The 12,331-nt window shown below is 37.2% G+C and overlaps 1 protein-coding gene across 4 annotated transcripts in view; it reads right to left on the bottom strand.

Annotated features, from left to right (window-relative positions):
- Positions 1–12,331, bottom strand: part of zbtb34 (zinc finger and BTB domain containing 34) — a 50,161-nt gene that overhangs the window by 20,456 nt on the left and 17,374 nt on the right. For 3 of the 4 annotated variants that reach the window (XR_007137704.1, XR_007137705.1, XR_007137706.1), the window contains one exon: positions 9,947–11,517. Coding sequence is in view for 1 of the 4 variants with exons in the window: in XM_027171058.2 (XP_027026859.1) it covers positions 9,962–11,482 (1,521 nt within the window). In the remaining 3 variants the exon portion in view is untranslated. Of the gene's footprint in view, positions 1–4,612; positions 11,518–12,331 lie in introns of those variants that run through there. The other variant, XM_027171058.2, reaches the window with a different exon arrangement.

Raw genomic sequence — 12,331 nt, 5'->3', positions numbered from 1 at the left:
AGAAATGTATAGAATATTTCTGAGGGTGGTACAAAAACCATCAATTTATATAATGATAGAAATAAGTTTTGCCATTTAAAATGATTGAAATCTAGGATTAGAATTAAATACTCCCTGATCAAATATATTGGGAAAGAAAAAAAAATTAACATGCACCTCAGAAAGAAGTTTGAAAGAGTGGAGCACTGGTTTTGGACAATGTTAGCTGAGGCAATTAGATTGTACACAGTTGGTTATTTTATCTAATACAAAAAGGTAAAATAAACATAAAGAAAGTATTATAAAAAGTGTGAATAGATTATTTATTAGGTACTGATGATCAGGAGCGGATCACTCATTCATGCTTAGAAGCAAATTTGGAGTTGCCCACTCTAACATGGAGAAAATGTGATACAGGTACATGAACCAGAGCTCAGGATTATTGTATGTATTCATTTATTTTTATTTTTTTTCTTTTATATATATTTTCCGTGAAAATATTCCTATGCATATCCCAGCTTGTTAGGAAGTTGAGATCAGAAAAAAAAAGTCTAAGCTATACCTTCCATTGTCACTTTGGTGACACCCTCCTGCTCTTCACACATACAGTGACAAATAGTGGCAAAGTGAAAGATTGGGGTCGGAGCACAGGGTCAACCATGATGCAGCACTACTGAAGCAGGGAGGGTTAAGGGCTTTGCTCAGGGCCCCAACAGTGGCAGCTAGGCAGTGCTGGGGCTTCAACGCCAACCTTCCGAACAACAACCCAAAGCCAGGAGACAAAAATCAATCAATAATCAGATAAACTCAGCTGTGAGTTACATTTACAGCATTTAAAAATACGGCAAATAAAAATGTGCTAATGGGAATTCTTAATTAACAAGTTAAAAAAGTAAAAACTTTTTTTTTTGTGAATTGATTTGAAAATCGGGTTTTACAAAATGTATTGATTTGGTGCAGATACATAAACACATTTAAAAGTTATGTTGCCATTTGTCTACTAAAATTATGGTTTGTTCTGGACTTCATGCCTCTTTCACCAAAAACATTAATTTATCTAAACTGATTCTGATACTCTTGCTTGACAGTAAGCCTTCCATGGATATAATATATGACGCTTTCTAGGTAACCGATACATTATTAAAGGTTCAAAATGGTGTTCCTCTGAGGCTACAAGCTACAAGAAACGATTTAGTGTTGATTGTTTATTTATGTAGTCACGGAGTGTCTCAGTGTGTCAGTGTGTTAATGTGAAAGTGGAAGCCACACGTAAAAGCAGGTACTTTCCTGTCTTTTAGCCGGCTTCATGTCATGGCGTTAGCAAAACAGGTTTAGAAAAGGAAATAGTTGCCTTTGTTTACAACACGAAACAAAAACAGTAAAACGACATATTCCTTCGTTTTCTTTATCCTAAACGTATTAAAGGAGCAATAAAACGCACTGCTGACAACATAAGACTTCTAAAAGCCTGTCTTCTGGTACAGTCACTAGCGTTAGAACTATCTAAACAAACCAGGTAGGCTACAAAACTAGCGTGAATAGACATCCATGTCGAGAATATCAAAACAAACCCAAATGACTTATCGATAATGACGCGTGTTGTTAGCTCTAAATACCAACCAGAGCAATGGCGCAGGCGCGATATTGACAAGCGTGCAAATGGCACCTTCTTCTTTTGGTCTCATTTGCGCAAGCCCGTGTGTTTTAATGTGTCAAATGTGCTTTGTTGATTTTGTGTTGTTTTTTTCTTCCAACTCACCCATTGAAGGTAACGTGTCTTTAGCCCAAATCCACAGATTCAGCAGGTTTCGTGGATGTATATAGAGATTTATCAGAGCACCGCGCCTGTTCAAATCCAGTGTCGATGTGGCTTCTAGAAGGAAATGGCACTGTTCTGAATGTATCTTTCAAATGCTGCTTTTCGGTAATTCTTCCTAAACAGCCTCGCACTGATACACGCTTTGGAGCGGTACGCGTGTAATTGTATCGTTTCTGGACACGTTACGACCAGATGGCGGATAATTTACCTACATGGCCATAGCACATCGGTTAGTGTCAGGTACGATAGTGGCAGGTTTGTGATGGAAAGCAATAGGGACGAATGATGTTTTAGTATTCAGCTTCATAGTCCTGCCCCGTGCAAAGCAACCAATCATGAATTAGGTCAACATGGTGTTGCGCAGGTGCGTCTGTATTTCGAGTTCATACGCGGCAGTAGATGACCGACCGGACTGTTGTCCAGTTTAGATGATCGGATGGGTATTAAAGAGAATCCAAAGTGATTTGTAATCGTTTTCTTGATGTTTTAATACGGATACGTTCAGCTAGATTTTTAACAGGGACCAAAAAGAAGGATCATATTTCTCATTACTACGATCTGTTCGGTGGCTTCCGTTTAAATCCAGAATTTTTGTAACACTTCTTTTATTTATATATATATATATATATATATATATATATATATATATATATATATATATATATATATATATATATTTCTTTTATTTATATATATTTAAGAGAAATATGATCTTTTTTTATGTTGTACATGTTCTCTCTCTCCCTCCCTCCATATATATATATATATATATATATATATATATATATATATATATATAAATTATACAAAATAATGACATGTTGAGATTTTAAGAATAAATATGAGTAGAATGCCAAGTCTCCTGCAAAGTTTCCTTAATACAACAAATATGAAGTGAAATGAAACTTTTTTTTATTTTTTTTTTTTTATTTAGTAAATTGTGAAGTCTCAAAGGCATTTTTGATGATGTTTAGTACCCTTGGGGGTACTAAATGGGGGGTTGGTCCTAAACTCTGGAACATACTGCAGTGGCTGCATTAGGCTTGACATCAATGTTTAAATACACATAAAGTATGTAAAAACAGGCACAATGGCTGGCCTTTTTCTATAAAGTGTAAACAGCGCCATCGGGTGGGGGAGTGCAGGCAGTTCTGCACACAAAACTGATACCAGCATTAAACAGATTTCTACTTAACCTATCTACTCATATATCACGTCTCAAGCCAGGCATTTTACACACGTGGACAAAATTGTTGGTACCCTTCGGTCAATGAAAGAAAAACTCACACTGGTCACAGAAAAAACTTTAATCTGACTAAACTAATAATAAATAAAAATTCTATGAATGTTAACTTTTAAATAAAAGTCAGACATTGCTTTTCAACCATGCTTCAACAGAATTATTTAAAAAAATAAACTCATGGAACACGCCTAGACAAAAATGATGGTACCCTTAGAAAAGACTGAAAATAATGTGACCAAAGGGACATGTTAATTCAAGATGTGTCCACTAATTAGCATCACAGGTGTCTACAATCTTGTAATCAGCCAGTGGGCCTATACTGTATATAGGACTCCAGGTAGTCACTGTGTTGTCTGGTGACACGGTGTGTACCACACTCAACATGGACCAGAGAAAGCAAAGCAAAGCAAAGCAAAGGAAAGAGTTATCTCAGGAGATTAGAAAGAAAATTATAGACGTGCATGATAAAGGTAAAGGCTATAAGACCATCTCCAAGCAGCTAGATGTTCCTGTGACTACAGTTGCACATATTATTCAGAAATTTAAGATCTATGGGACTGTAGCCAACCTCCCTGGACGTGGCTGCAGGAGGAAAATTGATGCCAAATCAAAGAGACGGATAATCCGAATGGTAACAAAAGAGCCCAGAAAGACTTCTAAAGAGATCCAAGGTGGACTTCATGCTCAAGGAACATCAGTGTCAGATTGCACCATCCGTCGTTGTTTGAGCCAAAGTGGACTACGTGGGAGACGACCAAGGAAGACACCATTGTTGAAAAGAAATCATAAAAAAAGCTAGACTGGGAATATGCCAAACTACATGTTGACAAGCCACAAAGCTTCTGGGAGAATGTCCTATGGACAGATGAGACAAAAATGGAACTTTTTGCCAGCTCTATGTACAGATGGAAAAATTAAGCATATCAAGAAAAGAACACTGTCCCTACTGTGAAACATGGAGGAGGCTTTATGTTCTGAGGCTGTTTTCCTGCATCTGGCACAGGGTGTCTTGAATCTGTGCAGGGTACAATGAAATCTGAAGACTATCAAGGGATTCTAGAGAGAAATGTGCCGGCCAGTGTCAGAAATCTTGGTCTCAGTCGCAGGTCATGGGTCTTGCAACAGGACAATGACCCAAAACACACAGCTAAAAAGACCCAAGAATGGCTAAGAGGAAAACATTGGACTATTCTAAAGTGGCCTTCTATGAGCCCTGACCTCAGTCTCATTGAGTTACAGGAATCGTCTGATTGCAGTGATTGCCTCAAAAGGTTGTGCAACAAAATATTAAGTTAGGGGTACCATCATTTTTGTCTAGGCCTGTTCCATGAGTTTATTATTTTTTTTTAATAATTCAGTTGAAGTATGGTTGAAAAGCAATGGCTGACTTTCATTGGTTAACGTTCATAGAATTTTTATTTTAGTTTTGTCAGATTAAAGTTTTTTTTTCTGTGACCAGTGTGAGGTTTTTCTTTAATTGACCGAAGGGTACCAACAATTTTGTCCATGTGTGTGCTTTGCTTTATCCAACACGTGCGCGCCCACACACACACACACACACACACAACACGTTTGCTAAATCAGCATTTTTATTTTACGAATAAATGCAGTTTGCATTTTGTGCATCTATTGTCATTTATAGATCATAAAAAAGCAATTTACAAGCTCTGTAAAACAAAACAAAAAAGCAGCACAGAATGATTATGAGCAAAATGTCATTTGAATAAATATTATTTCATGCTATGAACAAAATTAAAAAATGGCGAGTTAATGTTTACAGCGTTGGCACCAGCTAGCTTTAATGTACTTCATAAGTGTATAAAACAGTAGAATTTCTGAGGTTCACAGTAGGGGTTGTGAGGTTGTTAATATAGTGGATGACAGAGATATTTCCATGGAAAATGCTTAAGAGATCCCCAGCGTTTCCTCTATGCTAAAGCCCTGTGCTCAGCCCATGGATACAGAAAGTAAAAACGGAAAAAGAGGTTGGGTGTTTTAGACACCCATGAGGCAGACTGATTTTTTTGGGAACCACTGACTGAGGACTTGCTTCCCCAACCTGAAGTAAAAGTGCATGATTAATTTGAACATACAAAATGCACTGCATGTCCAAAGTGGCCATAGCTGAATACTAGTAAACCCTGAGTTGTACATTTTTGCCACATCACAGAATACATGAGAACTAGAAGCAAACAGAATTCCAGGGACTGTTCGATAGCAGAAATCCACCGAGAAGACATACTTATTACTTTCAGTGCAGTGTACACAAGTGCTGACAGTCTTCATTTGATCTGTAGTCCCAGTACATGAGGATGTAGAAGAGATCTTCTGGTTCTCAGGGAAGCAGCACATCCCAACCAGGCTGCTTTTCCACATCTGATACAGATACAGCATTGAAATGACTGTAGTGACATGGCAGATGGATAGTCAAGGTTGACAAACGCACAAACAAATCATCTGTGAGGCTCAGAAACTCATAGCTTTCAGCTGATACATGGCCTATGAAGTGTAGTAAATCAAGAAGCCAAACTTTGAATCATTTTCACACAACGTATCCAAGTTTTCACAAACTCTAAGTTATAATCATATAACCATCATCTCCATGGCTCCCTGATATCACTGATAGCACTCACATTGAGTCTTGATTCTTCTGTAATGTGCAACAGACTGCAGTGTCAAACTGGTTTAAAAAAGGATATTGCTTTTGCATCACACAGTGGGGACATGTTGGAAGCAGAAAAGCAATGGAAGACTTGTAACTAATATCAGTGTTCATAAACTACCTGAAGCAAGTCAGCTTTAATACAAGGACAAGCTGAAAATTCTTAAAGTAGTCCTAGATCTATTCCTGTGAACCCTTCATTCTAATTCATGCTCACAGCTCACAGTAACTGCCTGGCCATTCTGTTATTTGAACACAAACAGTGAACAACAGATATCTTGTCAAAATGTGTTGATTGACACTAATCTCGTTATACTCGAACATATTTAAAATCACCACTATGCCCCTTATGTACATATGTATTAGTAGAGGAAATCAAATAAACCTGACCAGTCTAAAAGCACCATTAAAACTCCCTAGACGTGAAATATTTGAGGCCTTATATTTGCGTCCCATTTAAGAGGAGAAAGATATTGTAAGCTAGTCCCCTCTATCTAGAATATCTTTTGATTACAATAAAAAAGGAAAGCTCATCGTAAGTGCATGCCAGACAATTACATTTAAAATGAAAATAAAATTTATAAACAGAAATACAGATCTCCATCTCTGCGTTTGTTATAAATGTGGTAACCACCATGCAGTACATTTCTACATCTACAAGTGGTCTAGCATGCACTTCAATATTAAACTGCAGAGTGGCTGGCATAATAAAAGGATTCATTCATGCCAAAAAACTAATTAAAAGTTAAATTCAATAGTCAAAGGTATAATATCACTTATTTCAAGAGGTAGCTTCGCGTGTATGAAGCTGTCTGATTGTCCCTTTATGACCTGCTACAATCTCTTCCGGTCAAAACTGCATATTACATTTATTAATGCAACAACTCTGCTACTGCATTTAACTTCTTAACTCTGTAAAACTTTAACACATAGTATAACACACAAAAGCAACAGGTACAAGATTATATGCATTTATAAAGCGAGAACCCTGACAAGTGGTGTTAATAAGCATAAATGTCAATTGCTTAATAGATACACATGGACCAAAATGAACTGATTTATGCACAAACTTTTCTTTTTCCCGTAACTGAAAAAGAAAAAAGGTATAACAGGTAAATGAGCATTTCTTGTGGGGCAAGGCACAGATTCAATCCTAATACAGATTATTTAATAAGAACTGATGTTTCGAACTCATTTGTTCTTTAAAGAAATAAACACATCCAGTCATCCGACCACTGCTATTACGTGTTTATGGCTTAAGTCACATTTATCTTAACTGCACTTAAGCAGATTTTGTCCTTTGTTCAGACACAGTTAAAACAAAAACAAAACAAAACAAAAATGAAAAAGCAAGAACTCAAACACCAGTACCCAGTGGATGTTGGGCTAGAAAATAACTTCATGATTTCTCGATGGTTGTGGGATTTGGGTTTGATCCCAACACTCAACTGTGCAGCATATTTAACTATCACTATTTTTTTTTTTGGCTTGATCTTTGGTTAGTGGCCAAGATTGCATCGACTATTAGGCAGACATTAATCTCTTTACTATATATAATCAAAAACATGTCATTTTCATCAGAACAATGGCTGTGTGCACTAGGATGTTTACATACAACATATGGTAGGTAAATAATAAACTGGAGTCTATCTGTTGTTGAGGAGAAGGTCAGCTACTCTTCATTCCCAAAATAGAGAACGACCACCAGAAAATCACTGCTGACTGATACAGCCATCATCAGCACACATATCAAACTAGAAACCATCAGTTTATGCCTGCTTACAAACCTAGGCTTTGAAACCTTTTGACTGATTTTTCACAATAAAAAGACAAAAAAAAAAAAAAAAAAAGGATGAAAGAAAAAGGATAAAAAAAAATCTAAATAAAACATGTAAGGAAACCTCCACAAGGAAAGAAAGCAGAACCTCCACAGGATTCTCTGAAGCACTGCTACTTTTCTCAGTGCGGAATCACACATTACATAACAAGCCTTTTTAAGACCAAGGGTTTGACAGTTTCCTTGAAAGTACTCACAATATAAAACATACAAATACAAAGACAAACTGATTTAAATAAACTGTGTCTATAAAATAATGAAAAACAAACAAAAAAAAAGAAGCACCATTTGTATGTTAACCATAAAACCACCTGCTTTGGTCTAAGGAAGATGATGTTGTGTGTTAACTGTTAAATGAGGAAAAACATAATACAGCCGACACAGGCTAACAACAAATTATTTCAGATTAAGTGCTATATATTCAATAGCAAATAAGAAATGCCTAGCATAAGTGGTATGTGTTAAGGAAGCCATGCAAGCCCTGGAGCAATCTGCACGAGAGTCTCGCAGGGCAAAGAGCACTCGATGTTTACAGTGACTGAATTACTAACACAAATTTTGAAGAGTACAAATAGAGCATTGTGAGTCAGTGTTTTTTTGTTTTGTTTTTTTTCCCCCCAAAACACTTGGGAAAAAATATCCAGAGATTGTCACAGGTAAACCTTTTCACCTGACTTATCTAATGTTGGTCAGTGAAGAATGAAAATCTTAGTCATGCAGATTACATAATATTTGCTCTACATAAAGTTTCGTTATTAGGGACAAAACCTGTGTGCTTTCAAAGCCAACTGTTCATACTGCTTTTAGCCTGAAGGCTTAAGATTAATATAGATTTCCCAACAGTACTATTTAGAGAAAATTTCCAGAGTCTAATATATGACTAATGGTGCAGCAGTGTTCCTCTCAGTGTTAGCCAAACACACTAATAGAATCAATTCCAGATCTACAAGCTCAAACCATACTTTTAGGTCTAAAAATTGCAATCATAAATATGTAAATGATTGATTGAAAATAGAGGTATCATTAATGTTTTCTTGCAGACAGTTGATGTATCTAGAAAACAGGATATATTCTGATTAGTACTTTGTCAAATGGGAAAGAAATTTGAGTGTTAACTCTGGAAAAGGAGCTTAGAAATTCTAAATTCTAAAAATGATGTGAAGTTCTTCTAAAAGATAGTATTTAAGATCATACCAAGAGAACTGAAATTGACAGAAAAAACTGAAAAGTTCTTTAAAGGCAACAAAAGACATTCATCCCCAAGCTGGCTGATGTGGCTCATCAAAACCATGTAAAGCGACACTCATCTTACACTATTTTAAGAATGCATTTAATGGTTGTTTAGTGTTGAGGAGTTTTGGCATGATTTTCAGTACTGAGAATATAATTGTGCTGCTCAGAGAGAATTTTGAGCATTAGGATTTTTAGAGTGGGAACTATGGCCCAGCAAAACTAGCAAATATGCACTGCAACAGTAAAACTCAAATCAACATTAGCTCTTCTGATTTTATCTTTTTTGATTAGACTGTCTTTCTTGTAGTAAAATCTAAAAATATGTTTTCTTGTATTATAATCAATTGGTTTGGTTTGATATTTATTTTCTGTTGTTGTAAATTATAAAAACTATACAACTCACAATATTGGTTTGTTTAACTCCCCATCCATAATTCTGCATAGAGCATGTAGACTATAACCCATAACTCTAACCACCCAAAAAGCACCTCTCAAAAACATATAGCATTTTTAACAAATCTACTGAAAGCAGTTTGGATTTTAATACAGGCTCAAAGAAAGTTCACTGTAGTACCAAGGCTGTGTGTAGTGGAAATGTGTTGTGCCAATATTACTAGGTAAAAGCAACTGAAACCTTTAAAACAAGATGCTTATTGACTTCCTTTCAGGTTCTGGACTGAGAAAGAACCCAGTTGGAGTTAAATAAACTGACAAATACTGTCTTACTGTGAATATGTTACATTGTATGATGAGGTATTGAACAGATGTGTCACAGAGCTTTTGCACTGGTAGGTAAAACCAATCCTTTTGAGTTATTAGCCTACTTAAGGCCAAATGTGCAAAAACAGGTCAGGTAAAAGCATGATATGACAAGCATCTTATCTGAGCTTTCACATTATTCATTATTGCAACATGCCTATATTACTCTATGCTTAAAAACATGGAAATATTTATCTATATAAAATATAAAAAAAACTCTTTAAAGGCCTTAATTATTGAGATGTCCCACTCAATCCTTCTCCTTGCCAGCAATTCCCCTCACCTTTGAAAAACTTGCTTATTAAGAATGCAGTATCTCTTCTTAAACCAGATCACAAAAATGCACAAGTAGAAAATGTGCAAGGCAGGTTCAACATCTACTTTAAAGGCTGCGCATTGCAGAATGAAACTCACTATTATCTTGATTACTTAAAAATCACATCTGGACCCAGGTGGTTCTTCAGCACTGCCTTTTACATTCTCCTCGCTTGTGATTTTTGTAGACTCATCATTGTTATATGCATCACTGTAGACGTTCTCTGAGACCTCCACTGGTGCCCCTTTCTGGCCATCTGCTGCTTCACCTTGTGGGCCTGTGTGGTTGTTCATCTCAACACCAGAACCCATGTGCTTCTTACGCAAGTGCTGATTGAGGGTGCCTTGAAAAGGGAAGCACTTGCCACAGATTTGGCAGTGGAAGGGTTTATTGTCTGTGTGACCACGGATGTGATACTCTAGTTGGTCTTTGCGAGTGTACTTCTTGCCACAGTACTTGCACACGAATGGAGTAATGCCCATGTGCAAACGCATGTGGCGGTCCAGGCTGCCTTTCTGGTTGAAGGACTTGCCGCAATAGACACACACAAGACGCTCATTAAAAGGATACCAATGGCCACGGAGACCTCGTTCCCTCACATCATTCTCAAAAACAACTCCTGATGCTATTCCATCTCCATCCTCTGTGCCTGGTTTAAGCTGAGAAATTACATCAGCTGGGACTGGCGTACAGCGCTTCGGTCTGGTGCGGCCACCTCGAAATCCGCTGAGAATTGACTGAGAGGGACTGGATGGACTGATACCAACAAAGCTGGATGAAGAGAGTGCCGAATAGGTGCACTGAGCAGAGGATGGCACTGGCCCATAAGGTCCTACAGTCACAGCTAGAACTTGCTCACCATCCACTAGTTCTGTGTGGTAGCTATCATCACCCGCTGACGAGCTGTCTGAGTAGGTGGGCCGCTCCGTTTTTTCCATCTTGATTTGTATGTCGGTGACTTGCCCATTCTTCTCAATTATGTCCACTTGATCCGGCTCTACTTCCATAGATGCCTCCTGCTCTGAAGTGCAATCACTCCCTCGATCCGACTGCCCTTCCTCTGTTAAGTGTGCAAGCCCTTTTCCACCTCCACTTGCCTCTACTCGATAGCTTTTCCTAGGGTAGTAAGGTGGGGAAATCTGGGTCGGATTCAAAAAAATGCCCACATCTTTTGCACCATTGAGTCTAGCTCTAGAATCGAGGTCTTCTTCAGCTTCTGCTCGGCCAGAAACCACAGGCAGACTAATCTTTGAGTGGAGGCCCTCCAGGATTTGTGTACACTTGTCAATGACAGCCTGCATTTGCAGGAAGCTGGCAGCCGTAAGGAAGCTTACAACATCACGTAGACATAGTTCCATGTGTCCCGTATAGCAAAAGGTTAATAGCTGCTCAAACACTGCAGGGTTCTTGATCACCGAGATGGAGAGTCCACTCATGGTGCCTAGAGACGAGTGGTCACGGAAGTACGGTGAACTGGCAGCCAGCACAGCTTTGTGAGCCTGGAATGGTCGGCCTTGGATGTGCACAATAATATCACAGAGCTTACCCTGGAGCCGCAGTTCATTGAGCTGCTTAAGTACAGTGTTGCTGAACTCTGGCACATCAAACTCTATGAATCTGCCGTCGTCCTCCATGACTCAACTGACGTCTCACCTGGTTGGCAGAAAACCTACAAGGAGATCAATAAATACATTTAATTACATTTTTAAATAAATTTTAATTATGCAACCAAGAAAGCAAACAACGTGGGAAATGTGGCCAAACTATACAGACACTTAAAAATAAAAGATCACTATGACAAAAATATTTTTTTCCTGTTTCTGGGCATTACGTATTAATCCCTATTTTTTTTTAGATGTTAATGACAATCTTTCTGATATAAAAGGTCCTTTTGCCAAGGTTATTCAGAGTATAATGAATTTAATGAATATAATAAAGAACATTGAAGGGACTGCATTATGATGTCTCATAAGACTGTTAGACAGTAAGATATAGGCTATAACTTTTATATATATATATATATATATATATATATATATATATATATATATATATATATATATATATATATATATATATATATATATATATATAACATTGTGGCAAAAATACAAAAGAGTGTGCAATGTATTATTATGATTTAAGGGGCTGGAGTCATGCACTGGCTGTCATTCAATATTTTAAAAAACATAGTCATTCAACATTTTTCAAATGTAATCATTTAGTTTTCCATTTAAAATTATACTACCTATTTATTTACTAAACAGTAGAGTAAATGGTGCATAGTGTAAGTGCATAGATGGCTGGTGGAGTTAGTATGGGATAGGACCTCTGGAATTTCATCAGAGTTCTTTGGTCATCTTCCTGTGTATAATGTTTTGTTCATTTTGGCTGGGAGATTAGCTCTAAAGTGTGGTTAGGAAGTCTGTGAAAAATTCCTTTAACACTTTAGGACATTTATGTCCATTAGGGAGCATAGTTTC

The sequence above is a fragment of the Tachysurus fulvidraco genome, chromosome 14 (genome assembly GCF_022655615.1).
Source record: "Tachysurus fulvidraco isolate hzauxx_2018 chromosome 14, HZAU_PFXX_2.0, whole genome shotgun sequence".
Taxonomy (NCBI): Eukaryota; Metazoa; Chordata; class Actinopteri; order Siluriformes; family Bagridae; genus Tachysurus; species Tachysurus fulvidraco.
Note: the sequence above shows the minus strand (reverse complement) of the source record. Positions and strands in the feature narration are given on the sequence as shown.